General features: G+C 37.7%; 1 protein-coding gene across 1 annotated transcript in view; it reads left to right on the top strand.

Annotated features, from left to right (window-relative positions):
* plppr3a (phospholipid phosphatase related 3a) overlaps nucleotides 1-25,280 on the top strand; it is a gene marked incomplete in the record, with an annotated part of 34,550 nt that overhangs the window by 4,173 nt on the left and 5,097 nt on the right. The window contains 8 exon segments of the mRNA XM_024269603.2: nucleotides 10,940-11,043; nucleotides 11,122-11,307; nucleotides 13,034-13,163; nucleotides 13,628-13,823; nucleotides 15,284-15,341; nucleotides 22,074-22,247; nucleotides 22,829-23,644; nucleotides 24,842-25,280. Coding sequence (XP_024125371.1) covers nucleotides 10,963-11,043; nucleotides 11,122-11,307; nucleotides 13,034-13,163; nucleotides 13,628-13,823; nucleotides 15,284-15,341; nucleotides 22,074-22,247; nucleotides 22,829-23,644; nucleotides 24,842-25,280 — 2,080 coding nt within the window.

The following is a 25,280-nucleotide window of genomic DNA, read 5'->3' as shown; positions in this document are numbered from 1 at the left end:
ATCATGTGGTTCAAATATGAGCTAAACTCCAAATTAGTTTAAAAAATGGAAAAAAAAAATCCTTAGGTAGCCAAAACAGCTATCATGCAGCTAAAACATTAGCTAAACTAAAAAATAGCCCAAAAAAACAAAACAAAAAAGCCAAAATTAGCCAAAACAGCTAGCATGCAGCTGAAATATTAAGTAAACTCCAGATTTGCCTAAACAAGTTTAAAAATTCTTAAATTAGCCAAAATAGCTATCGTGCGGCTGAAAAATTATCTAAACTCCAAATTAGTTTAAAAAATGAAAAAATCATTAATTAGCCAAAGCAGCTAGCATGCAGCTAAAACATTAGCTAAACTAAAAAATAGCCCCAAAAAACTAAACAAACAAAGCCAAAATTAGCCAAAACAGCTAGCATGCAGCTGAAATATTAGCTAAACTATAAATTAGCCTAAAAACGGAAACAAATCCTTAATTAGCCAAAACAGCTAGCATGCAGCTGAAACATTAGTTAACTAAAAAATAGCCCAAAAAACAAAACAAAAAAGCCAAAGTTAGCCAAAACAGCTAGCATATAGCTGAAATATTAAGTAAACTCCAAATTAGCCTGAACAAGTTTAAAAAATCTTAAATTAGCCAAAATAGCTAGCATACAGCTGATATATTAGCTAAACTCCAAATTAGTTTAAAAAATGAAAAAAAAAAACCCTTAAGTAGCCAAAACAGCTAGCATGCGGCTGAAATATTAGCTAAACTATAAATTAGCCTAAAAACGGAAACAAATCCTTAATTAGCCAAAACAGCTAGCATATAGCTAATATATTAAGTAAACTCCAAATTAGCCAAAGCAAGTTTAAAAAAAATCTTACATTAGCCAAAAATAGCTATCATGCGGCAGACATATTAGCTAAACTCCAAATTAGTTTAAAAAATGAAAAAAAAATCCTTAATTAGCCAAAACAGCTAGCATGCAGCTAAAACATTAGCTAAACTAAAAAATAGCCCAAAAAAACAAAACAAAAAAAGCCAAAACTAGCCAAAACAGCTAGCATATAGCTGAAATATTAGGCAAACTCCAAATTAGCCTAAACAAGTTTAAAAATTCTTAAATTAGCCAAAATAGCTAGCATACAGCTGATATATTAGCTAAACTATAAATTAGCCTAAAAACGGAAACAAATCCTTAATTAGCCAAACAGCTAGCATGCAGCAGAAATATTAGCTAAACTAAAAAATAGCTTAAAAAAACTTAGTAAATGCCAAAATAGTCCAAAAAGCTATCAGAATGCCATTATAACTTCAAAACTTACTACATTCTGACTCCATATAATATAAAGTAACGACTAATTGACTATTAAATTAGTCGATTATTTTAATTGACTATTCATCGATTAGTCAATTAACCGTGGCAACCCTAATTGATATTAATAGGGTGTCCTAATTTTTTCACACGACTGTTTATGGTTTGGATTTTGAAGTAGTTTATTTCATATAAATGCATTTTAGGTGTTTGGGCAGAAACACTATTTGGACAAAAATGTTCAGTGAGATGGTGAAAGGGATCATTGATTATCTTTTCTCAAAAGGGAGTGTCTGATCGAACGGTTGCACCCCCACCTCAAAGACAGGGCTCACAATGATCCCGTCTCTGATGCTAATTGTCTTGGTTTTAATTGGTTACTATTTTAGTCGCTCCATCACAAAAGGTCTTAGAGGTTACTCTTTCATTATGATTACATGAACACTAATAAATTCAGTTTATATATGAAGTAATAACAAAAAAAGTTAGAAAATTGATGGTAAAGATGGCTGAACTGGAGCTCTCTGTTGCTTTCAGGTTTTTTTTTAACATGTAAAAATATAAAGTATTATTTATTAATTGATGTTTATGTGAAGCTTCTAACAACAACGTTACTAAAAGACGAAGGAAAATCAGCCGTTAGCTTAAGAGACAGCAGAGACTAACAGTGTTTTCCTCAGAAATGTGTAATAAATGAGGAAATATTTCAAGTTTGAATCGGCTGAAGAATCTTTTAAAGAATATGTAAGAAAAGCTGCAAAGAGGCTGTAAATTGTTTAAAAAAACATTTTAAATGGGGAAAAAAAGGACAAATTCTCATAACTTAAGTTTTAAATAAGTCAAATCGCTCAAATGAAGTTAAAAAATCTGGAACTTTCCATAAAACTGAATGAATATTTCAAAATTAGTCAAATACGCTGTATAATGTAGAACTAGTTCACACTGAAACTAACCTATTAACTAGTTTAATCTTCTCTAGAACGGTTAAAGAAGTTGAGAATTGTTGTAATAGAAAATAATTGTATGCTTAGGTAACTAAGCAAACAGATAAAAGTGGTCTAAAAATAAATAAAAATGTAACATTCAATACTACTAAGGATAATTTAAACGCTGAACTGGTAAATAAGTTGTTTCATTTTTCAAAGGTAAAAAAAAGCTCAAAACATTTCATGAACTAAAAAATGTTTTAAAAATTTAAAAGATTGTTATTATAAATATTTTAAACGTTAAGTTAAGGCAGTTTGTAGAAAGAATCCTACACAGTTTTTTGTTTGTTTGCTAAGATTAACTGGAGCCCAAAAGACTTAAATATCTATAAAAACGTCATGGATGATTTAAAATATATATGGAGAGAAAATAGACTCATCCGATTGTAGATGCTCATTTCTTGCTTTGTAACTCATGCAATACATTTAGTGTATAACTATGTGCACTTGTAATTGTGTATACACATGTAAAATAATAACAACATACAAAAAAAACACAAAATCTAATTTACACACCACAATCCTGAATTAATAATATCAATAAAAATGGTTGAATATGAACTCAGCTTGATTTGGAAGTTGTTTATATGCTTGAACAATTCTGAAATAGTTAAATATTTGTTAAAAGTGAACTTGCTAGTGTTTTTTAAAAATGTTGTGTCATAAAAAATGTTATCGGTTTCTAATATTTTATCAGAAAATATGGAATGAAAATAGTTCTAGGTGTGTGTTTATGGAGACGAATCTGGATCTGCCTAAAGTGAAGGAAAAAACAGAAGGAATTGTTGAAAATTCAAGAAAATAAAATTAAACATTTGAAAAAACAATATTGAAAACTTACAAAAAAAAGTATATTTAAAACGTGAAAAAAACTAAAACTGTTACCAATTAAAAAAATGTTTATTTATACTATCAACTTTCCTTTTTTTGTTTTTCATTCTTTTCTTTCATTTCTGTTTTCAATTTCAATTCAGATTTTTGAGTTTTTGCGCCTAATTTCACATTGGGGGCGGGGCTTTTAGCTCATTGGCTACCGAAACCAATGAGGGGGACATGTTCCCCATGGGGGTACTGAGGGGATTCGACAACGTTCTGCAGCAGAATAAAACGTCACATCACCATTACCTCTTAGGGGATGATGGGAAACATGTCCCGGTAGCCAGTGAGCTCAAAGCCCCGCCCCTATGTAAATTAGGATCAGCTCATCAGTGAAAACTCTGAACTGAAACTGAAAAGAGAACGTAAAGCAAAAGTTGAAACTTTTTTTAATTGGTAACTATTTTAGTTTTTTTATGTTTCAAATGTACACTTTTTTTTTTTAATTTTCAATATTTTTTAATATTATTTTTTCAAATGTTCGAATTATTTTTTTTTTCCAAAATTTCAATATGTATTTTCTAGTTTTAAACTTAAATTTTCCTTTTTTTCTTCAACTTTCCAATCTGTTTTCGTTCCCTTTAAGCAGATCCTGATTTGACTGATTTGTTATTTTAAAGACATTTAAATCGTCACCCGTCCCCGTCTCCGACCCCCCACGTCTGCGTTGGTGGTTTCTAGTTCTTGTATTTTCTTGCTGTCAGACAGATTGACTGGCTGTTTCCCTTCACCGCAGGCGCCCCCCCTCGGCCCCCCCGTACACACAGACAAATTGCACATGAAGAGCGCGGAGTTCGGATGCTCGCATGATGTTTGTGAGCTTTCGCTGCATCCCAGATGACAAATGCTGCTGCGGTAGATAAAACGACCCCCTTCCGTCAGGCCTGAACCTCAGTCGCTCCGTCCTGTGTGTGTTTGTGTGAGATTTAAACGCTGACTGGAGTGGGTCACTGAGACCAAGTGGCTGTGAAAGTGAGACTCAGGATTCGGCATCATCCTAATCTGCTTCCAGCCCCTCCATCCCAGCATCCCACTGCTTTCTGCCCCCTCCCTTGTTACCAAAAAGCCAAACATTGACATGCACACACAGCTGAATCCCGCTCCCCACTTTGATCTGTGCTTATCTTTGTCCTCCTCTTCCTCTTTTCTCCAATTCATTTTTTAGAGGTCACGGAAATTAGAGTTAAAGCCTTTGATTCCCGTTTTGCCCCGGGGTCAGAGTCATGTATCATGCAAAAAAGAACAGGGGCAGAATAAGAAAGGATGAGGGCAATTAAAAGAATAGCCAGCTGGAAATGAATGATGGACAGAAGGATAAGAGAGGAGTTGTGGAAAACGGATAATCCAGAGGTGGAGGGATGCGTGAAGGGCCAGTGGAAGAAAATAATAAAAAATCTGCTGCTGACAGATTTGCAGGGAGGTTTAGGATGGGAGGAGTCGTGACAGCTTTCACTAAATAAGAATTTCTCGCCGAATGACGCAAAAAGCTTCGGATCAACGTTTGCTCTAAATTCAACTCGGTGGGAAATGGTTTGTGGGGGCTACAGCCATTTAGTTTTACATAAACAAAACAGCATTTAAATATAGAGCAGTGACACAAAAATACAGTCAAATTCACCTAAAAAATACATTTTTTTTTAATATTTATAGGCAAAGGTGTGAAAAAAAGGTCAGAGGAAAGTGTTAACTGGGACAACACAAGATGGTTTCAGATTGAGGGGGTGATAAATAAACGGGTGGAGGAGGAATCTATAGGCAGAAAATGGGAGCTGGAGGGGAAGATGGTGAATATTTAACTGTGTTTAGCTTTCCGTTGCTTCCCTGGGCTGCTGCCTTCCTCTGAGGCCCTCTGCTTGCCTACAGGTTGCTGAAGGCAGGATTTATCAGTTAATGTGCACGTCAGTTGGTGGGTGAAGAAGATTTATTTAGCGGGCTTGATGGTTCAAAATCACAGATGTGAAGAACTTTCATATAACGGAGGTTCAGGTGTTACAGTGAAAATGAGTTTACTTTCTTAGATTCGGCTAGAAATACCTTTATTTTTAATCAAAGTGCAATTATTTGGGGAAAAAAGCAAAAAAAAGAAAGTAGATTGTCGTTCAGATGCAGAATGTTCTTTGATCTTAACATACTTTACTACAAAAACCCTTAAACCAGTGATTTAACAGGTCATTTGCCCAGAACTCGTGGCTGATAAACACGCCACATCACCATGGTTCTACCGCCGTGCTTGACAGTTAGTTTAACCTTTAAACTACCATCAAGACAAATCAATAAAAAAATGGCTGCTGCTTATTGCATAGATCTACAACCTTCAACACTTTAAAATGCCAATTATTACAGACCACAACCCAGTAGGAGAAATCCCCTTTTATGTTACCTTTTACGATTATAATTAATATAATTAAGCAGTTGTTTCTTTTTCTTTTTTGGCAGAAATGAAACATGAACACAAGAATAAAACACCCTTTTTCCCCCAAATACTAATTTTTGCGCTTAAAATACTATTTTTGTCCCACAAAGCACTATTTTTTTCTACAAAGTACTAAGTTTTGCCCACAAAACACTCATTTGTGGATAAAAAAATAAAACTTTGTGCATAGAAAATACACATTTTTGCCCACAAACACTATTTTTTTTCTACAAAGTACTAAGTTTGACTATAAAACACTCATTTGTGGATGAAAATATAATTTTTACCCACACAAGCCTTTTTTTTGCTCTCAAAATACAATTTATTTTCTTCAAACAGAAAACACTAATATATTTTTTTAACAAAATTCAAATGTTTGCCTATAAAAGACTTAGTTGTGCCAACATAATATTAATTTATGCCCACAAAACACTAATTTGTGGATAGAATATATCAATTTGTGCCAAAAAAAATAGAGAACCTGTCAATTATTATTGTTTTTTATTTTTTTTCCTTCTGTTCAGCAGCTGAGCAAACAAATACAAGATTTTACTGTCACAACTGGGGTTTACTGAGTATAAACCCTTTTGTATTTTATGCTAAAATGTATATATATTAATTATGTTTCGGCACATGTTAAAGGCACAAAAGAAAGGTAAAAGAGGGGAGTTTAGAGAGAAAAGAAGATGGTGACATTATAAAAATAACCAGGTGTACAAAGGAATCTGGAATGGGCGGAGCCTGTCTACACACACACTCAGTAGTTACAAACATACCTGTTGGCTAAAATGGTTTTCACATTTAAACTAGTCAAAATGAACACAATACACCCCTCAATTAAATAGTAATATTTTAAAAAGTCTGTCGTTTATTCCCTCATCTATGTATTTGTCAGGATTGTGAACTTCAATCATGATCCACAGCTGTCTTCATTTCTGTTGATTGTCCTCAGTTTATTTAAGTGATGAGTTCGTCAGCTCATCTGTTCTGCTTTTCTCTCTTTCTCTGTGGTTTTCACCATGTTTTGGTTACTTATTAAAGCTCACTAAACCTGCTCTCCTGCATATTGGGTTATGTACTGCTTAGGACCAAAGAGGTTTCTTTTAAAATATGTTCAATTATTTCATTAAGGAGAGATCTTTTATTGATGAAACATAAAATGTGCATTTACTGGGGATGTCTTGCATGTATGGGATTGTGACTGAATAGAAGTGGCTCTTGGTTCAGTGACATGTAAAGTAATCGACAACCCAGCGTACCTGGAAATAGATTTCCTCACTGACTCTGCAGTTCCAAAAAATCTCTAACTATCCCAACACTTTATTACAGAAATATATTATGAAAAACTTTTTAATATATATATTTTTGGGGCCTTATAGCAGTAAATATACCTTCTAACAAATGCATTGTTCCGTGAGAAGCTGCTGGTTCCAAACCTCTCAGATCTCTGCCACTTTGTCTTGTTAATCACGACCGCATCAGCCTGTATCCCAGCTGTCCAAGTTAATCATCTCTGACAATTTATGGAGTGACATGGTGGCCCAAAACATGTCCAACAAATGATGGATTTGCTTCTCCGTTTCTCCGGTTGTAATCAAAAGACCCACAATAGTTTTAGTGTCTTTTGTTCTAGTTTTGCCAAATTTCTTGAGTTTAATCACACACAAAAAACAATAAATACCTTTGATTATAATCAGTTCATATCATTGTGTTTCATCCTTTTAAAAACCCTCTCCTGTCATTTAAACTAATTGTAAAAGCAAAAAATTAAAAAAAAATGATATTATGACCAGGATGACTGAGAATTTATATCAACATATTTTTGTTTTTTTAGCCAAAATAAAAAAAACTTGCACTGTTTATTGGACATAGTATCTGCAGAGCGTCAGCAGCTCATTCAAATTTTGCATCCGAGTTGTGGGCATAGAGCGACCCCGCCCCTCTTCCCTTCCCCATTGTTCAGAGCTTTTAGAGGGATGTTTGTGGCCTGCCCAGCTATCCTCTCCATCACAAATAAGCTCCTTTTTCAAACTGTCTTTTTGTCATCTGCTCTTGATTTACAACGATTTGAATAAAGAAATATTCAAATGGAATTTTATTTATTTATTTTTTAATTTATGCCCACTATCATCAGAAAAATGGCACAAGAATATTTAAAAATTTCCACATTTTATCATTTATTTTAACCTCAATTTTATTAAATTGCAAAAACATACAAAAAAAAATTTAAAAATGTCCTCAATTAGCATCAAGATTGGATCATCTAATTTTTTTCTCTTTTTTTTTCTGCTCAAAATGGATACAACCATGAACGTTCATGACATTCTTCGCCTCACAAAAGCTTTTTTTTTTCATGCTCTCCCTGACGGCAGCAGAAGAGAAGGAGCAGCAGTTTTCATTTGAAGGGGTCAGACAGGAACGTGTGCAAAATCTGAGGGGGGTGCAGGCAAGGTGGAATCAATGATCTGTGCCCGGATCGGAGTCAAAACTTAGCAAACAAACTCTGGGGACGCGTGAGACCTACATTAACGTCTGAGAATGCTCAGGACCTTCGCTGTTCTATTTTTGGCTCCAGGCTGTTTGATCCGTCTCTTTCATGGAGCATCCACATGTCCTCGTCTTGTAGTTTAGACTGCGGTTGTGAAACATGTTTGTCTGAAAGGAAAGGTCCAGTTAATTGTGGTTTTTATCCACAGTCCATGAAAACCAATAATGTTTTTTTTTTATCCATCGGCTGAAAGTCCATTTGTACTGTGAAACTTTTCAATGTAAATTTACAGATTAAATTTTTTATACTGCAGCTTTCTGTAAAATAATTACAATAAGATAGTGTAATTTTTTTGAAGTACCTTACAGTATTCTACAAGACTTTACTGCAAATTAACTATAAATTCTATGTAGAGTTTATTTTTATGATGTATATTAACCACCAAGATGTGGGCATCTCTCATCTAAATCCCACCAGATATTTGAGTTTTGTGCGTTCTACACACTGCAGGACCCCGAATTGGCAGAAGTTTGGGAAACAAAAATAATGCCGTACTTCACTGTCCTTATGCGGTCACAAATACAGCCGCCAGCGCGATGGGGAGGCATCAGCAGAATCTTCAAGAGTACTTGCTGTCGCCCAAAAAAAAAGAAAAAAAAAAATCGTAGGTCAGGAGTGTAGATGTAACAATGAGTCAGAGTCAGATGGATCCATATGCAGTCTTTTATTTAAGGTGCTTGGGTTTGACGTGGTGAACTTGGCAGAGGTCAGGAACGGCGAGGAGTTTGTCAGAGGCTGAGGCAGGCCAGTGGTGAAGAACAGGCTGGGGTCGAAGCAGGCTTAAACCAGAACAGGCGAAAAGGAGGTAACGCTCAGAATTGGAGGAATTAACCAGAACAAGACTTCGCACCTGAGCACAGCCTGAAGCCTCCTTATAAATGTTTGGTGGTGATTGCTTGAATGAGGGACAGCTGGTGAGGTCTGGGAACAGCGGGCAGAGGCTTGTGGGAAATGGAGTGAAGATGAGGCTCAGGAGAGATTAGAACTCAGGCGATGGCTCCCTCTGGTGGTCAGAGGGGAAAACAGGTTGATTCATGACAGTAGATGGCAGCAGTCAGATTGGGATGACGTCATTACGAAATCGGGTGACAGCTGGCCGGTTGCAACCGGATTCCAAGGCGTTAAATGTGTAAATGTTTCCGTCCACCGACCAACCAGGAGTCTTGGGGTATATTCTGCACCACTGGTCATTCCCAGTTGTTGAGCAAAAATATATCTTGTCAATTTACATTTTTTTTAGACAACATGCCTCCAAGACAGCACATTGTTCTGTCTTCTTCGTATTCGTCTCAGCGTCAACGCAGGTCTCGGAGTCACTGTGGTGTTATCTGTCACTAAACGGGCAGACAGCTGGTTCCACATGCAGCAGGTTTGTTGGACAGAGAAAGGCAGATAGCAGCTAAGCTAAATCAGAGGGACAATATAGGCAAAAGGTCGGGACGGTAGGCAAAGAGGCGGAGTCAGGTACAAAACAGGTTCAAGAAACGGGTGAGAGAATGCTCAGTATGCTGGCAGAAAGCAATACTTCGCACTGACCATCAGTCCTGTGGCTGATAAACTGATGAGTCAGGTGTGGAGACACCTCCACAGTCTGAATCTGGGAGATCATCAGACGATTTGGGGGACGTTGGAGACCCTCCCATCAGTCAATTGTTGCGCTGCCACCCATCTGTCACTGAACTGCCATTCCGCAACCTCCAAATGTGCCTTGGCGGTCACTGACTCATGTCAAAAAATCCTCCAGTTGCTGTAAAATTTGAACTTTTTCTTTAAAAAAAAGAGGTTTGAAGATAAAAAAAATTACAGAAAATGTGATTATCCCCTCCTGTTTTCAAATACCGCAGCGACCACTTGCATTTAAGTTACCATGTTGGGATATGTGACCCCTTCTCCCCTCCCCTTCATTTAGCCCTCCAAATGGAGAGTTACGAAATAGTGTCTTATATATCGGACGTCACTTTTGCTTGATGATGTCACCAATAATCGCCGGTCCGCTAGCTTTAGCGTCAAGCTTCCAGCGCTTGAATATACATAACAGCGGTTTTATAACTTTAAAAAGGTCACGCTACAACAAAAAGTCATTACTTACATTTAAATGTAAACGTCTGTTGTTCAGAGCACATCCATGTGAAGAAAAGGGCTTCTCAGCGAGACCCGGTTTAGCCTCGCGAAGGAGGACTTTGTATCCCCCTATGGAGGGTGACATTTACAAAAAAATAAAAAAAATATTCTGAAGACACTTGCACTAAAACTGCCCCTTTAAATGGAGGGGAAGGGAAGAATTCGGGCCTTAGACTCTGAACAAGCCCAAATTTAAAGAAACAGCATTGCAATTTTATGGGTAACCCTTGCATGTTTACATTAAAAGTGGGGTCATCTGGACCCCACAAGACATCGCGCTCAACTTTATTTTTCAAGGATTTTTTATCTTCACTGGTGTCAGTGGAAGACATAAAGTCCTGTCCACCTTTGTCATTGGAAGGGATCGTACATAAATGTAAGGGTGGGGTCATCTAGACCCCATAAGAAAGCACAAAGGCTAGATATAAACCAGTGACTCAGCAAATACTAACAAATTCAAGCTTTAACTCCCATAATGCATCCATGGAGTTTAAAATGAAGCAAAGTGGCCGGGAGACATATTAAATATATCCGAAATGTTCAAGAACAGTTTTTTTTTTAATTAAATAGAGTACTTTTTTATTTTTCCACATAATGCTCTGTTGTTCACAGTAAGTTATTGTCAATTTATTGTCAAAACTCCTTACACTCTTTAAAAACTTCTTGAAACTTTCTTAATTAAATTTAACAACTGTTTTGTTTTTCGACAGCCTGTGACTGGCCCCACCCCAAGATGACATCTCCCAAGAGTAAGGCCAAGAAGAAGCAGACTAAAGACAGCCTCACCCTGCTGCCATGCTTTTATTTTGTAGAGGTATTGGAGGATTCGATGCGTGCATGAATCATGACTTTGATGCCATTCATACCCGAGTTTCTGCTTCTTGTGGCCCAGCTCCCCATCGTCCTGTCTTCCCTGGTGTCCCTGTACTTCCTGGAGCTGACGGACGTGTTGTCCCCGGCGATGGTGGGCTTCCGTTGCCACGATCGCGATCTCTCCATGCCCTACATAGAGACGGGGGATGAACTTATTCCTCTCTTGATGCTGCTGAGTTTGGCGTTTGCAGGACCGGCGGCGTCTGTGAGTTCCTCGGATACTTCCTCAAAAATACATTTGATAAAATGATTTTATCGTAAAACATTTTAGCTGTAACTCTTCACTTCAGACAGCCTCTGCTGTGAGCTTTGTTTGGATTTAAGTCTGCAACACTAAACCAACAAGCTGAAGAAACGCTTGTTGGACAATATTTCCTCATGGATTTGTCATTGAGTGACATTTGATCAATCCTGGCTATAAAACCATTGATTATGGAGACACACACTTACCATATAAATCACAGGGGCAGTCCCAGCAGAGGAGCTCATAAAAAAATTCCCCTTTGTAAATATGCATACTTTAACAGAAAAAAGAAATGACTTCACCTCCAAACGTGGAATCAATTCATTGGAACACCAGGAACACGTCACTGAACATGCCACAGGCCTCTTCAGTCAATGCACACAAACACTAATCCATCAGCAGCGTAGAAGCCAGCAGACCCCCCCCGCATTTGTCACTTTGATAGGAAGTGATCACAGTTCAATGGCGCCACAGCTCCATTCTGTCTGCACAGACACCTGCTCTTTAAAGACCCACTCGGATCATCTTTTGATCTATTTTGAAAGCGTTCCCGGTGGTCAAATATTTTTAACCAAAATCTAAAACCCTGTGTCGTTTTTTTAGGAGTTCATTCGAAATTTGTCTCTGACTGTTGACGTGGTGGGAAGCCTCCATTTCCCATCATCCCTTTAGCTTACTCTCTCTCGCTAGCTTCATTTGCAACAAAAATGGCGAGCAATATCGGAGCCATCCCGTTCTACCGTTTTGTGTCAGACAAGGAAATATAAGACATGAACAGATCTAGTCATTTACTATGACAGAGTATTGGGGCCGTTTTATCAACATTTTTTTATTTTAAATTACATCTTTAAAAATCAGTTTTCGAGAAAAAAATCGTAACTGCTAAAATACGAGAATAAAGTTCGTTATTTATGACTTTAAAAGTCAGGGATTGAATTTAGACGTTTTTGTTCTTGTACATTTACGACTATTAATATAGTAAATTTACGAGAAAAAAATGTGTAAATTTACTAGATTAAAAGTAATAAATTTACAAGATTGAAACTCGTAAATTTACGAGAAAAAACTTGTAATATTATTGTTTGTTTTTTTTTTGTTTTTTTTTTAATGGGTCAGTCAGAATTATTTTTTAATATTATTATTTTTTTTTAATTTAACCAGAAGAAGCCCATTGAGATCAAGATCTCCCCATACGGTTTGGAAGTAGGCAGAAAATGTGTTTCTGTGGTGGCCCAACCTGTGTTTGCCCGCATTGGCTAAAGTGAAGACTCTGTGGATTAGCTCGCTTTGCTAGTCAGCTGGTGGACAGCGGAGATTATATTCAAAAGCATCCGCTTGTAGACAACTAGATCCATTAACGTCTTTGTTTTCCTCGTCTGAACTGAAATCTGCCTCAGAATTGTACGGCTGGATAACTTCAATATTGTCTTCATTTTTGTTGCACGGGTAATTTTAGGTTTGGTGTGTGAGGGGCTGTAAGAGAGAGCGTGTGAATGGATGGGTAAGGGGAGTGGGGTTGCTCCACACCAACAGACCGTTCTGCAGAATATATGTCCTAGAAAACGACACCAATTTTTACATTTTTGCCACAAACGTCTCAGTTAAAAGACCACTGAACGCTTTGGAATTGGAGGATCAAACTTGAACTATTTTTCGTATCATCTTTCTGCTTACGTTCTGGCTCTAGATCATGTTGGGGGAGGGTGTCATGTACTGCATGCAGTCCAAGCTCAAAACCTGCCCCAAGTCAGAGGCCAGCATCAATGCAGGCGGCTGCAGCTTCAACTCCTTCCTGCGCAGGACTGTGCGCTTCGTAGGTGAGTCAAACCCACCGATTCCATCCGAGTTATTCTCGCTTAAGCTTCATAATCTGCCCGTGTTAAGATTTAGAGTTCACTAAATCTATAGACAAAACAAGAGTTTAGTGTCATCTGCGGCCTGCAGCAAAGCTGGCGTTCAGACCGGCAGAGACAGAATCCTCAAACTTTTTTTTTTATAATTAGAGGAAAAAAACTAATTACAGACATTAAATGAAGGGTGACTGAAAATGAAACGGGCTTGATAAATGCTCAGCAGGAAGTGTCTTGAGGCATGCGTAAAGCTTTGAAGTGAGAAGAGTAATTATTTCACCTTGGCAAATGTCTTTGAGTGTGTAAAAAAAGCTTCAGTCTAAAACAAACTGAGAGCAAAACTCTTTCTGCTGCTAAGCAGCTCTGCGTGGGGCAGCCATCAGGGACGAGTGAGTTCTTTAACCCGCCTGCCTCTTCCCTCTCTGCCTCAGGTGTTCATGTATTCGGTCTCCTGGCAACAGCCCTGGTGACAGATGTCATCCAGTTGGCGACTGGTTACCATGCACCTTTCTTCCTCACTGTGTGCCAGCCCAATTACACGGCTCCTGGAGTGTCATGTGACAACAACACCTACATCACACAGGACGTCTGCATGGGAAAAGACCAGTACGCCATCATGTCTGCAAGGTAGGACATCATGCTACGCCCTCTTATTTTAGTGTACTTTCAAAATAAGAGAGGCTTTAAGGAGTCGAATCAAACTTTTTCTTTTGGGCTATGCATTTATTTATATATATATATATGTATGTATATATACACTGTATACATTTTTTTTTATTTAAATGTATATATCTTAGATATACATTCATGCAAGGCTAAGCTAGAACATTTTATATGGGGTCAAAAGGCTTTAAAAGGGTGTCAAAGGATCAAAAATACATATTTTTAACAGTTTTATCACTATTAGTATTGTTGTTCTTATTTAATTATAAAATATTGCTTTTGTTAGTTTTGCAGTGCTTAAAGGGTAACCAAACAAAAAAATCGACTGCTTTTGGCCGTGTGTTTAATTCCTGAAAATATAGTCAAAAGCCGTCTGTGTGCTGCCCCCTACAGGTTGAAATGAGGTGTTACAGTTTCATTTTGTAATTGATCAACTGGTGTAAGTCCCAGAAGTCATTACGCTCTGCAGCCCCGCCCATTTTTGGATTCTGTAATGGCCGGTTGTTGTTGTGCTAGCGTTAGCATGGCTCGTGGGTTTATTGCCTTCAGTTGTCAAAAATCTACTGGCTCCACTAGCCCCACCCCCTTTTTTGGGCTTTTAAAAAAAATCTGGGCTGAGAATGGAGGCAGCCTCCAACTGCCCTGTTTGGTCACCCTTTAACGAAGGTTGAGTTAATGATTCCTTAGTCTTTGTCAGTAATGAGACTGATATTGACTCTAAAGTTGGGGAGGAAGTGTGGGGCTAAGCTTTTTTGACTCCGCCCCTAATTTCACGTAGTTTTTAGACCTTTTTTATTTTTTTACCACTGGCTCAAATAGAGGGTGTAAAGAAGAAAAATACCCCATAATAGTCCCATCGCTTACACATTCACAAGTTATTAAGCTATATTGTGTTGGGGGGGTTGTTTTTTCCAATTTAAAAAAAAAAAAACACTATAGACACCTTTTTTTTATATAAAATAGTTTTGCAAGCCATTTAACTAAACTACAGTCTCGTTTTTTTAAAGAACATTAGCAGCAATATTTGTTAGCTCCTGACTGAACTCAAATTTGACAAACAAGCTACAGTTCGTGGGTGTAAAACCTGCAGACAAATTAGATTTGGGGGCTCATCAAGTCTATTTTCACTCTAGTTCCAGGCTTAGTAGTGAAAAAAAAATTGTTTTAAAACCTAAATGAACAAATTAAAGCAATAAACTCTAAATTAGCAGTTTGTCATCTTGTCCTGAAGACTGTTCAGTTCAACAGCTTTTGGTAAGTAAATAAAATCGGTTTTAGTGTCACAAACAGACCTGATTTAACAGGAGTCGCTATGTGTTCAAGTTTACTCAAGAGGAAACGAACAGTCAGATTACACTGGATTTGTTTTGTAAAAACAGGAATCATGTTTTTTTACGTCTAACTCTGTGTCTTTCTTCCCTTAGGAAAACATTTCCATCCCAGCATGCAACGCTGTCTGGCTTCGCTGCTGTATATATCTCTGTAAGCACTTTTCCCTGACTTGATAATATTAATCCTGTACCACAGAGGATTTTGCGTAAAATCCTTTGTGATACACTAATAAAACTCCGGCGTGGCACTTCTTATATTTATCCTGAGAATTATTCCCCTCATACATTTTGCATGAGCTTATGTGGATGACAGTTATTAATTTCTGTATCTGCTGAAATACAGGCATGTCAGACACCAAGTAGGCCTTCTTTCAAATCTGGGGGTTTATGTGAGCTGATGGTATAAGGAGGGAAAAAAATCATGCTTTATGTTAAAGCCTGGATCTGGTTAACAGTAAATGACGTATAAAAAAGAAAACGAGATGGTTTAAAGGTTAGAAATGTGAATTTGTGACACATTTTAGATCCAACTGATGCTTGTATCTAAATATGGATGAAATATGTGGTTGTTTGACTTTTTTTTTGTTTTTGGGGGGGGGTTTGTCTGCAATCTTAGACTCAAGACTAGATTTAACTGAGTACTTTCTAAGAAAAAAGGTAAAATAGGCGGGGCTAAATTTTGACCAACACCTGAAAAATCTTCAAATATAATCAAAACACACAGTTTAGTGCATTTTAATGTACATTTCAATACAATGGGATTGGCTTCAATAGTCAAAAGGGAAATTGGCTCATTATTTATTTTATTGATCTAAATGATGATAATGCATATTAATCAAAGTTTTAGCATAGCTACAACATAAATATGCCAGAATTAGCACTATATCTAAATTATATTTGTTGTCTTGTCTTAAACCAAGAGAAACATACAGACAAACAAAGTGAAGGGCACAGAGCTTATACATTATACATTAAGGGGTTTAGGCTTTTTTCTATTATTTATTTTAGAAAGCCTCCTACCAGCCCAGACGGAGATGGAAGAACATTCCAGGCTTTGAATCTGGACATCTTACTTGTTTTGTAGCTCACTCCTTTATTTTGAAATGTTCACAGGACAAATCAATGTGTGTAAAGTATGAATTCACATAAACGTAAATATATAAATAGTAAGGTGGGATAATAGTTTATTTTTCAAAATAAACATGCTCACTGTTTTGCTGATTTATTTTTTTTATGAAGTTTTTTTTCTCTTGTTTTCTCTCACGTAGCGTATTGTGTTCTGCTTCCTGATTGGCTGTATTGACAATCTCCTCTGTGCCAAATCTCAGGACAGAATGCATTCAGTTTGTGAAATTGACATAAATCTTTGATGGCGTTTTCATACTTTTTCTGAAGTTTTGAACTTTGAGAGTTTAAACAAGAGAGAAAAGTGTGAAAATGTTCATGTCTGTCTGAGAAAAGTGTGTAAAGTTTGTGGTGGGGGAATCTTACAGACTCAGAACATATATGGCAATTGTAAAAAAAACAAAAAAAAGATGTCCTCTTCACAGATTTCTGTTTTATTATGGGTAATTTGTAGAACTTTTGCGATAAACAAGGGACCGTTGTATTTTGATTTTTTTAAAATGCTTTACACAGTTTCTATAATAAGGAAACGTTAATTGTAAATTAAAAATTCCCAGAAGTCTTTGGAAAAAACAGTGCAGATAACTGCTCACGAATATAGACCACAATGCATTGTGTTTCAACAATTTTGGCAAAAAAATAAGTTATTAAATGTAATTTTCTTAATAAACCACCAATGTTTTCATTATCAGAGGATAAATAAATAGAAGTCGTAAAATGTTCATTTTGATTAGATTCTCCATCAGTAAAATCGGTGATGTCATATCCGCTGCAAAAAATAAAAATAAATAAGTTGTGAGCGTTAATTCCTAAAGTACTAAATAGTCCTCCACAATATAGTTATTTGGTAGAGAGTCCAATAGAATAGAATAGAATTAACCTGTTACAACACTTAAAAAACATTTATAAAAAGGTAACACAGGATGGAGTGAACAAGGAAAGGGAGGATTTTTTTTTTTTTATCCCTAAAGTCTTAAAAAATGATCTTAAGGTGCGTCTGGTCGTATAATTGAGGCAATTATCTGTTTCTCCTCCCTTTAAAAAAATGACAAGACACAGTAATTGCTCGTTATTTAGCTTACCATCTTTTTCAGATGGATTTCACAATGTTGCTTGTCTGCTTTTTGATTGGCTGATTCCTCGAGTCGAGGCTTGAACAATCCTCTGCTTCCAAAATGTCACAACAGATGTCTCCTCGTTCAAAATCCACAGACAGCAAGTGTCCATGTGAATTTCTATTTACAGATTTTTACAAGAGTGAACGCGCCCACCCACCAAACCCCAATAAACCCAGTCAGTTCTGTGCATTCCATTTTAGAACTAAAACAAGATGGTATCAGTGGGAAAGAGAACTCCAAACGTTGAGCTTCCTGCTCCTCTGCAATCCGATTGCAGCACAAGAGTTTCTGTCATTTTTATCAGCACCAGCAGCCCCACGATTACATGTCCCCGGCTGACTCTCTCCCCTCCGCCTCTAATAAAGCTCTTTAAAAAGAGTTTGGATGAAGAACAGGGAGGAGGAAAGTTTAAAAGCCTATAAGTGAATTTTCCAACTCATAATTTTATTAACCTTTCATTAAAATCATGATGAATTTGTAAGATTTCTAAAGGAGTTTAGAGATATCGATTTTTACTCTCGCTTGCAGAGGAGAATGTTTCTGCTCGGTGGTCCATGGACAGGCTTGTTAAAATGTTATTTTTGCAAGGCCTGCCATTCTGTCACTCAGCCGTCATCTGTTTTATATAATAGGAAAACAGTGTGCATGCTGAGAATGAAAATACACCGAGAAGGGCTTTCTGTCTTTTCTCTGCCTCCTCTGCACGCTCACACACTCAGCTTAACTGTCAAGTGATGTTCATGGAATAAGAAAGAAAAGCAGCAGCCTGCTGCAGTTTTAGCCACTCCAAAAAAAAAAGAAGTTAATCCCTGAAATAGAATATTAAAATAAAACAATTTCTCTGTTGTGGTGCTTCCTTTTTTCCTGTAAACACAAATTCTAATAGTTCTGCATTAAACTGAACTGAGAAGGTTTAGGAGACCTAAAATTATTCAGTTTGAATTTTGAGAGAAAACATGATGCAAATACTTTGCAAAAAGAATCAGAATTCCTCTGAGAAACAATTATTCATGAGAAGTATCACAAAAAACATAACATACGTTAGGATCTAAATGCATTTCAACAATATTTTTCAATACTTTCCATATACAGATTGTAGAAAACGTACTTACAATTTTCCCAAATTGTTAGTTTTAAGAAAATTTAAAAGATCACATTTAACTGGAAAAGTACCTGCGATAATGCTAATGTGAATGCTTTTTGCTGAATGTCGTTGATGAAGCTTTTTGATGAAAATAGTGACGCAATTTACTTTTTAAATATTGAAGGGATTTGCTGAAAATGCAAAAGCTATTTGTAAAGTGTTAAATTTGTTTAAAGTGGAAATTTTGTTAAAGAACTATGAAAGAGTGCTGAAGTTGACCTAAATTTCTGAAAAATTTGTAGTAAAATTGTCAATTTTGCAAAAATATTCAGTGTGTTGCTTAAATAGGAGCTAAACTCCAAATTAGCCTTAAAAAACCTCAGTAAATGCTAAATTAGCCAAAAAAACTAGCTTGTTCCTTAAATACTAACTAAACTCAAAAATTGCCTAAAGCTCCTGAGTAAACTAAATTAGTTAAAACCGTTAGCCTGTTGCTAAAATGGAAGCTAAGCGCTAAATTAGCCTAAAAAAGCTCAGTAGATAACAAATTAGCCAAAATTCGTTAGCATGTTGCTAAAATACGAGCTAAACTCCAAATTAGCATTAAAAAACCTCAGTAAACGCTAAATTAGCCAAAAAAAACTAGCTTGTTCCTTAAATACTAACTAAACTCAAAAATTGCCTTAAGTTCCTGAGTAAACTAAATGAGTTAAAACCGTTAGCCTGTTGCTAAAATGGAAGCTAAACACTAAATTAGCCACAAAAAAACCTCAAAATTAGCCAAAATTCGTTTGCATGTTGCTAAAATATTAGTTAATTTCTGATTTTTTTAAAAATACTATAAAAGATTAAAACATATAGCATGAATATATTTGAAGACTAATTTACTTAATTTTTTTTAAATTTGAAGACTTTCTCATTCATGCACTTATTTTGCTCAATATTTCAAAAATTATAAAGTTTACAAATAACAAGCAGTAATGTCCTGAACAAACTGAAGGTTTTGATATACCAAGATTGCTAAAATCGCTGAACCTTGTTAAATTCCATCTGTTAGGCTTTCTCTGGACTAAAACAGATTGTTTGGAGTTGTGGACAATTTTTTGCGAATTATTCAAATTAAACAGTTTCTTGTTTTTGTCTGTAGTTCATCAGAGTTTTGTTTTTTGCCACATTTCTATTCCCATTTTTCAGTATTTTAACCCATCATGCAGGAAGTGGAGGTGAAGGACTCAAAACACAGAAACTGTGGTTAACATTTCATGGATAATCTTAACCCCTTCACACCTGACTTTACTTTCAATTAAAAAAAATATTCTATGTCTTTTAAGTTTAAGATTAAGCTAAATTAAGGGCCTGGGTTTAATGGTACGTTCTGAATTAGTGTCATGGAGGGGTTAAGTGTGACAAAAACCTTGAAAACAGGAGGAAAAAACAGAATATCTTAAATACACTGAGGATAATTAACTAAATAGAGACTGTGGATAATTAGCAGCTTGAACCTGATGTGACTGTGACAGGGAGATAAACACAAAACTTGAACTTGAAGCACCAAGAAGGAATATATTTAAGGAACAAATAGAGGATAAACTGGAATATACACAACATGTTACAGTAATGAATTTACTTATGGTTTTTACATTTTATTTCAAAGAAAAAGCAAATATTTAAGATTTTTCGACAGACTGTTGGAGAAAATAGAGGAAACAAAAAAAAAAGTAAAATTTTCTACCATCACTGGGTGGTAATGAACCACAAAGCTGTAAACAACAGAAAAAGAAGCATTAAAAAAAAGCAATCCTCATACTTGATTTAATATTTAGTAGAAGATTTCGTCAATGGATTACGGAAGCCAAAAGTGGCTATTTTTTTAGCTGTCGCTGGGCAACACAGACTTTCAACTCCCTCCAAAAATTTTCTATGAGATCTGGAGACTGGCTAGATCACTCCAGGACCTTGACATGCTTCTTAAGAAGACACTCCTTGTTTGTGTGTTTGGGACCGTTGTCGTGGTGAACGATCCAGCCACGTTTCATCTTCAGTGCTGATGGAAGGAGGTTTTCACTCTAAATCTGACCATACATCACCCCATTCATTTTCTTCTTAAACCAATCAGTCGTTATGGTCCCTTTGCTGAAAAATTGACCCAAAGCATGATGTTTCCACCCCCATGCTATACAGTTCTTTGGATGAAACTCAGCCTTCTTTCTCCTCCAAACAGTAGTTTTTGGACATAATTCATTAGATCTTCCCGTGTGGTTCTGGGATTTACCATTCTTGTGATCTTTTTGACCCCATGGGGAGAGATCTTGGGGGATCCCCAGATCCAGGGAGATTATCAGTGGTCTTGTATGTCTTCAATTTCCTAATAATTCTCTAAAAGTTAATTTCTTCACAGCAAGCTGCTTACCTATTGCAGGACCCGAAAGTGGTGACGCAATTTACTTTATAATTGCTGAAGGGATTTGCTGAAAGTGCAAAAGCTATTTGTAAAATGTTAAATTTGTTAAAAGTGGAAATTTTGTTAAAGAACTACGAAAGAGTGCTTAAGTTGACCTAAATTTCTAAAAAAATTGGAGTAAAACTGCTTAAAAACCACTAATACATGTCAATTTTGCAAAAATATTTAGTGTGTTGCTTAAATATTAGCTAAACTCCAAATTAGCCCAAAAAACCTTAGTGGATGCTAAATTAGCCAAAAAAACTAGCTTGTTCCTTGAATACTAACTAAACTCCAAAAGTGCCTAAAGCTCCTGAGTAAACTAAATTAGTCAAAAGCGTTAGCCTGTTGCTAAAATGGAAGCTAAACGCTAAATTAGCCTAAAAAACCTCAGTAGATAACAAATTAGCCAAAAATCGTTAGCATGTTGCTAAAATAGAAGCTAAACGCTAACTTAGCCCAAAAAACCTCAGTAGATAACAAATTAGCCAAAAATCGTTTAGCATGTCGCTAAAATAGAAGCGAAATGCTAAATTAGCCTAAAAACCTCAGTAGATAACAAATTAGCCAAACATCGTTAGCATGTTGCTAAAATACGAGCTAAACTCCAAATTAGCATAAAAAACCTCAGTAAATGCTAAATTAGCCAAAAAGCTAGAACAGTGATTAAATACTAGCTAACTCCAAAATGTCCAAAAAATTCCTCAGTAAACAAAAAATGTTAGCCTGTTGCTAAAATAGAAGCTAAACTCAAAATTAGATTTAGTATTCCCAGCCTGGTACAGGTCAACGTTTTTCTGAAATGAGAATCCCAATGAGTCTGAACCGTCTTTGACCTCTTAGATTTAATTTACTTTCATAACTGGACTCTTGGAGTAGTTAACTTTGAGTAAATGTGAAAACTTTACTATCAAATGACTAACGAAGACAAAGTATACACTTGGATTTTTAATTTATTCATTTTTAAGCAAAAATTTTGGATCCTGTGAGCAGCAACCACCCTTACTTTTACTCTTGATGTCCAACAAAAGTATCCTACAGTATATAAACTATCCCAGATTCATATTTTCAGTACACAGTGATGAATTTGAGTCCTTTGTTTGTGTCTTTCTGCAGATGTACTTCAATGCTAGCATCAGCAGTACAACCAAGCTGCTGAAGCCTCTTCTGGTGTTTGCCTTTTGCATGGCGGCCGGTCTCGCCGGTCTGACGCAGATAACACAGCACCGGAGCCACCCTATAGACGTCTACGCCGGGTATCTGATCGGAGCTGGAATTGGAGTCTACCTGGTTAGCAGAATAAACGTCTCTCTGACAAGCATGCTAGCTCTCTGAAACACACACTGCACTTTTTTGTTCCTCTTCTTTTGAGTTTGTGAACTGAATGCCAGCATATGTTTGTTTGCACTGATGCTTTCTCAGTGGGGAGCAGTTAGGAGTCAGCGTGCAGCAGCGTGGTAGAAATGACACATGAATAGATGCTTTTCATGCTGCGGTTTAGTTGCTGGGATTGTTATTTTTAGCACAATCACAGTGAATGCAAACATTGCTTTTTTTCTATAACTTCTCTCTTTTTTAATACTTTTTCATCCATTTTTGTTCCTAGTTTTTAGTCCTTTCTTATATGTCATGAAATGGGAGAAAATGAATAAGTAAAATACATATAGAAATCTCCTGTCTCAGCTAGTCTGGTCTGTTTTGAAGAGACTTTTTTCTAAGAAAAAAGGACAGAAACTTCAAACAAATGCACTTGTAAAGATGCACACTTTCTCTTGGCTAAAAAGAAATTTGAATATTTTAATATCAAAGATGGAAAAAAAGCCATTTTTTAAAAAACGTTTTGAAGATTCTCCTGCGTGTCCTTCTGTTAGGCGGTGTACGCTGTGGGGAACTTCAAAGCTTCAGAAGAAGATGCACCTCTCCTGCAGAGACTCGCCTCAGTCCACCAGAAAGATGGCCTGAGGACGTTTAGCCAGCGGAGCCACGACTCCCTTTACAGGAAGACTCCCAGAGTGTCAGAGAGCAGGGAGGAGCTGGGGGCGGGGCTTGGGTCTGGAGCGCGCAGCAAGGTGAGGAGGGAGAAGGCGTCCGTGGGCTCCCTAAAGCGAGCCAGCGCGGATGTGGAGCTCCTGGCGACCCGCGGTCCCATGGGCAAAGAAACCATGGTGACCTTCAGCAACACCCTACCTCGGGTCGCCAACGGCAACAGCCCCATCTCCCCCTCCGAGGAGCCGGTCGGCACGCAGCGCCACATGACCTTCCACGTTCCCTTCGACCCCCAGAGGTCTCGGCAGCTCGTGTCGGAGTGGAAGCAGCGCTCGCTGGAGCTGCGGAGCCAGAGCTCCAGAGATGAGGACGAGGTCGTGGACGAGAGGAGCCGAGGAGAGGTGGGAGAACCGGAAAACCAAGGGATGCCTTCGTCTCTTTACCCCACGGTGCAGGCCAGCAACAGCACCGCCGCGCAGGCGGCCGCCAACAGGATGGTGGTGGCGCCCCCGCTGGTTCACATCCCAGAGGAGGCCTCTCGGCCACCGCCGGTCTCCCCGAAGAGTGCCAAAACCCGAGCCAAGTGGTTGTCGCTCACAGAGGAGCGAGGTGGGAAGGAGCACGGACCCATCGCGGTGTCAACTCCCAGAGTGCCAAACACACAGCCCAGCCAGCCGCCCAGCCAGCAGAGAGTCACTCAGGTGAAGCTAACTTATTAAGACTGCACTTACAGCCAAATATGAGCAAACCAATGCAGGGCAGGCGGCACGCACAAAATATCAAGGTGTCAAACTCAATCACACAAGGGGCCAAAATCCAAAACACACCTTCGGTCGCGGGCCAAACAGGATAAACACTTTAAAACTACATTTTTAAAAGTTTAAGACCATAACTTTTTATTTTAATTATGAACTAGATATATACCATTGCCTGGGATAATGCTAGTGTGAATGCTGTAAGATTAATTTGAGATGCTAGTGCTGATAGCTAAAAAGGCAGAAATTGATAACTAGAAAAAAATAAATAAATAAAAATATTTTCTCCAAAACAGCTACCATGTAGCTAAAAAAAGTAGCTTAACTTCAAACTAGCCCAAAAAAACTGAAAAAAGCTAAATTAGCCAAAACAGCTACCATGTAAATATTAGCAAAACTCCAAAACAACCAAGAAATAAAAATAAAAAAAGCTTAAATTAGCCAAAATAGCTAGCCTGTAGCTGAAATATTGGCTAAACTCCAAAACAGCCGAAAAAATAGAAAAAAAAATTAAATTAGCCAAAAGAGCTACCATGTAGCAAACATTTTAGCTAACCTTCAAAATAGCCTAGATAATCTTAGTAAATTCCAAAGTAGTCCAAAAAGCTAGCAGAATGTCAATTTCTAAAACTTTAAAACCGTAACTTTCTGACATCATTTTGACTCAGACTTGGTAGGGACGTATGGATGGCATCTTTTTTTAATTTGCGGAAGTCCCAACCATTCAAATGTTGATCATGAAGGAGAAAGTACTCATTTTGGTCAGAATTATTTGACACTTAGTCTTTGATATCAGAATGGAGATGTGAAAGAGAAAACCTGGAGCAAGATTGAGAACATTTGCACCGCTATGGCATTTCGTACCAAGCCTCTTTCTAGGTGGACAGAGGAGAGAAGAAGAAGAAGCCCATCCCTGCTTGTCCAGTGTGAACACCATGGACTAAACATGTGTTTAATACCACTCATTCTTAAAAATTGCTAAACAAATTCCAATTCCAACAAACTTTTAAAACTAAGGCCCACCATGGAGGAGCGGTAATGTACTCCTTGGTTATTCCTAGGATTCAGAAACATTTAGCTGCTTTGTATTTCATAGTTTTTTGGGGAATAACATTCTCCCAATTTGGGTTTTTTGTCCTGCAGGTGATCGCCATGTCTAAGCAGCACGGTCTTGGACAGAGCACCTCGTCCACCAAGACGTCAGAAGGCGGCTCTTCCTCCGGCGGCGGCTCCAACTGCTCCGAGTCGCCCTACTACCGGATCCAGTCCGACCGAGACAGCTGCAGCGGGAGCAACCCGGGAAGCATCGGCGGCAGCGGGAGCATCGTCACCATCGACGCTCACGCCCCCCACCACCCGGTGGTGCGCGTGTCGGCCACAAACGGCAAGCCGTGGGAGTGGAGAAACACCATCAGCGGCAACATGATGACGGCCGACCCGTCGGGCGACAAGCACCGCGTCTCCCTGCAGCGGCAGGACAACGTCTCACACTACCGGGACTACCGGACGCTCCCCGTCAAAACTGACTCGCTCTGCTCCTCCAACGCCAGCAGCAGCCTCGAGGGAGGGGCTGAGCTGCCTC

Source organism: Oryzias melastigma, linkage group LG22, assembly GCF_002922805.2.
Source record: "Oryzias melastigma strain HK-1 linkage group LG22, ASM292280v2, whole genome shotgun sequence".
Taxonomy (NCBI): domain Eukaryota; kingdom Metazoa; phylum Chordata; class Actinopteri; order Beloniformes; family Adrianichthyidae; genus Oryzias; species Oryzias melastigma.
The sequence above is the reverse complement of the archived record's forward strand: the minus strand, read 5'-3'. Positions and strand labels throughout refer to the sequence as shown.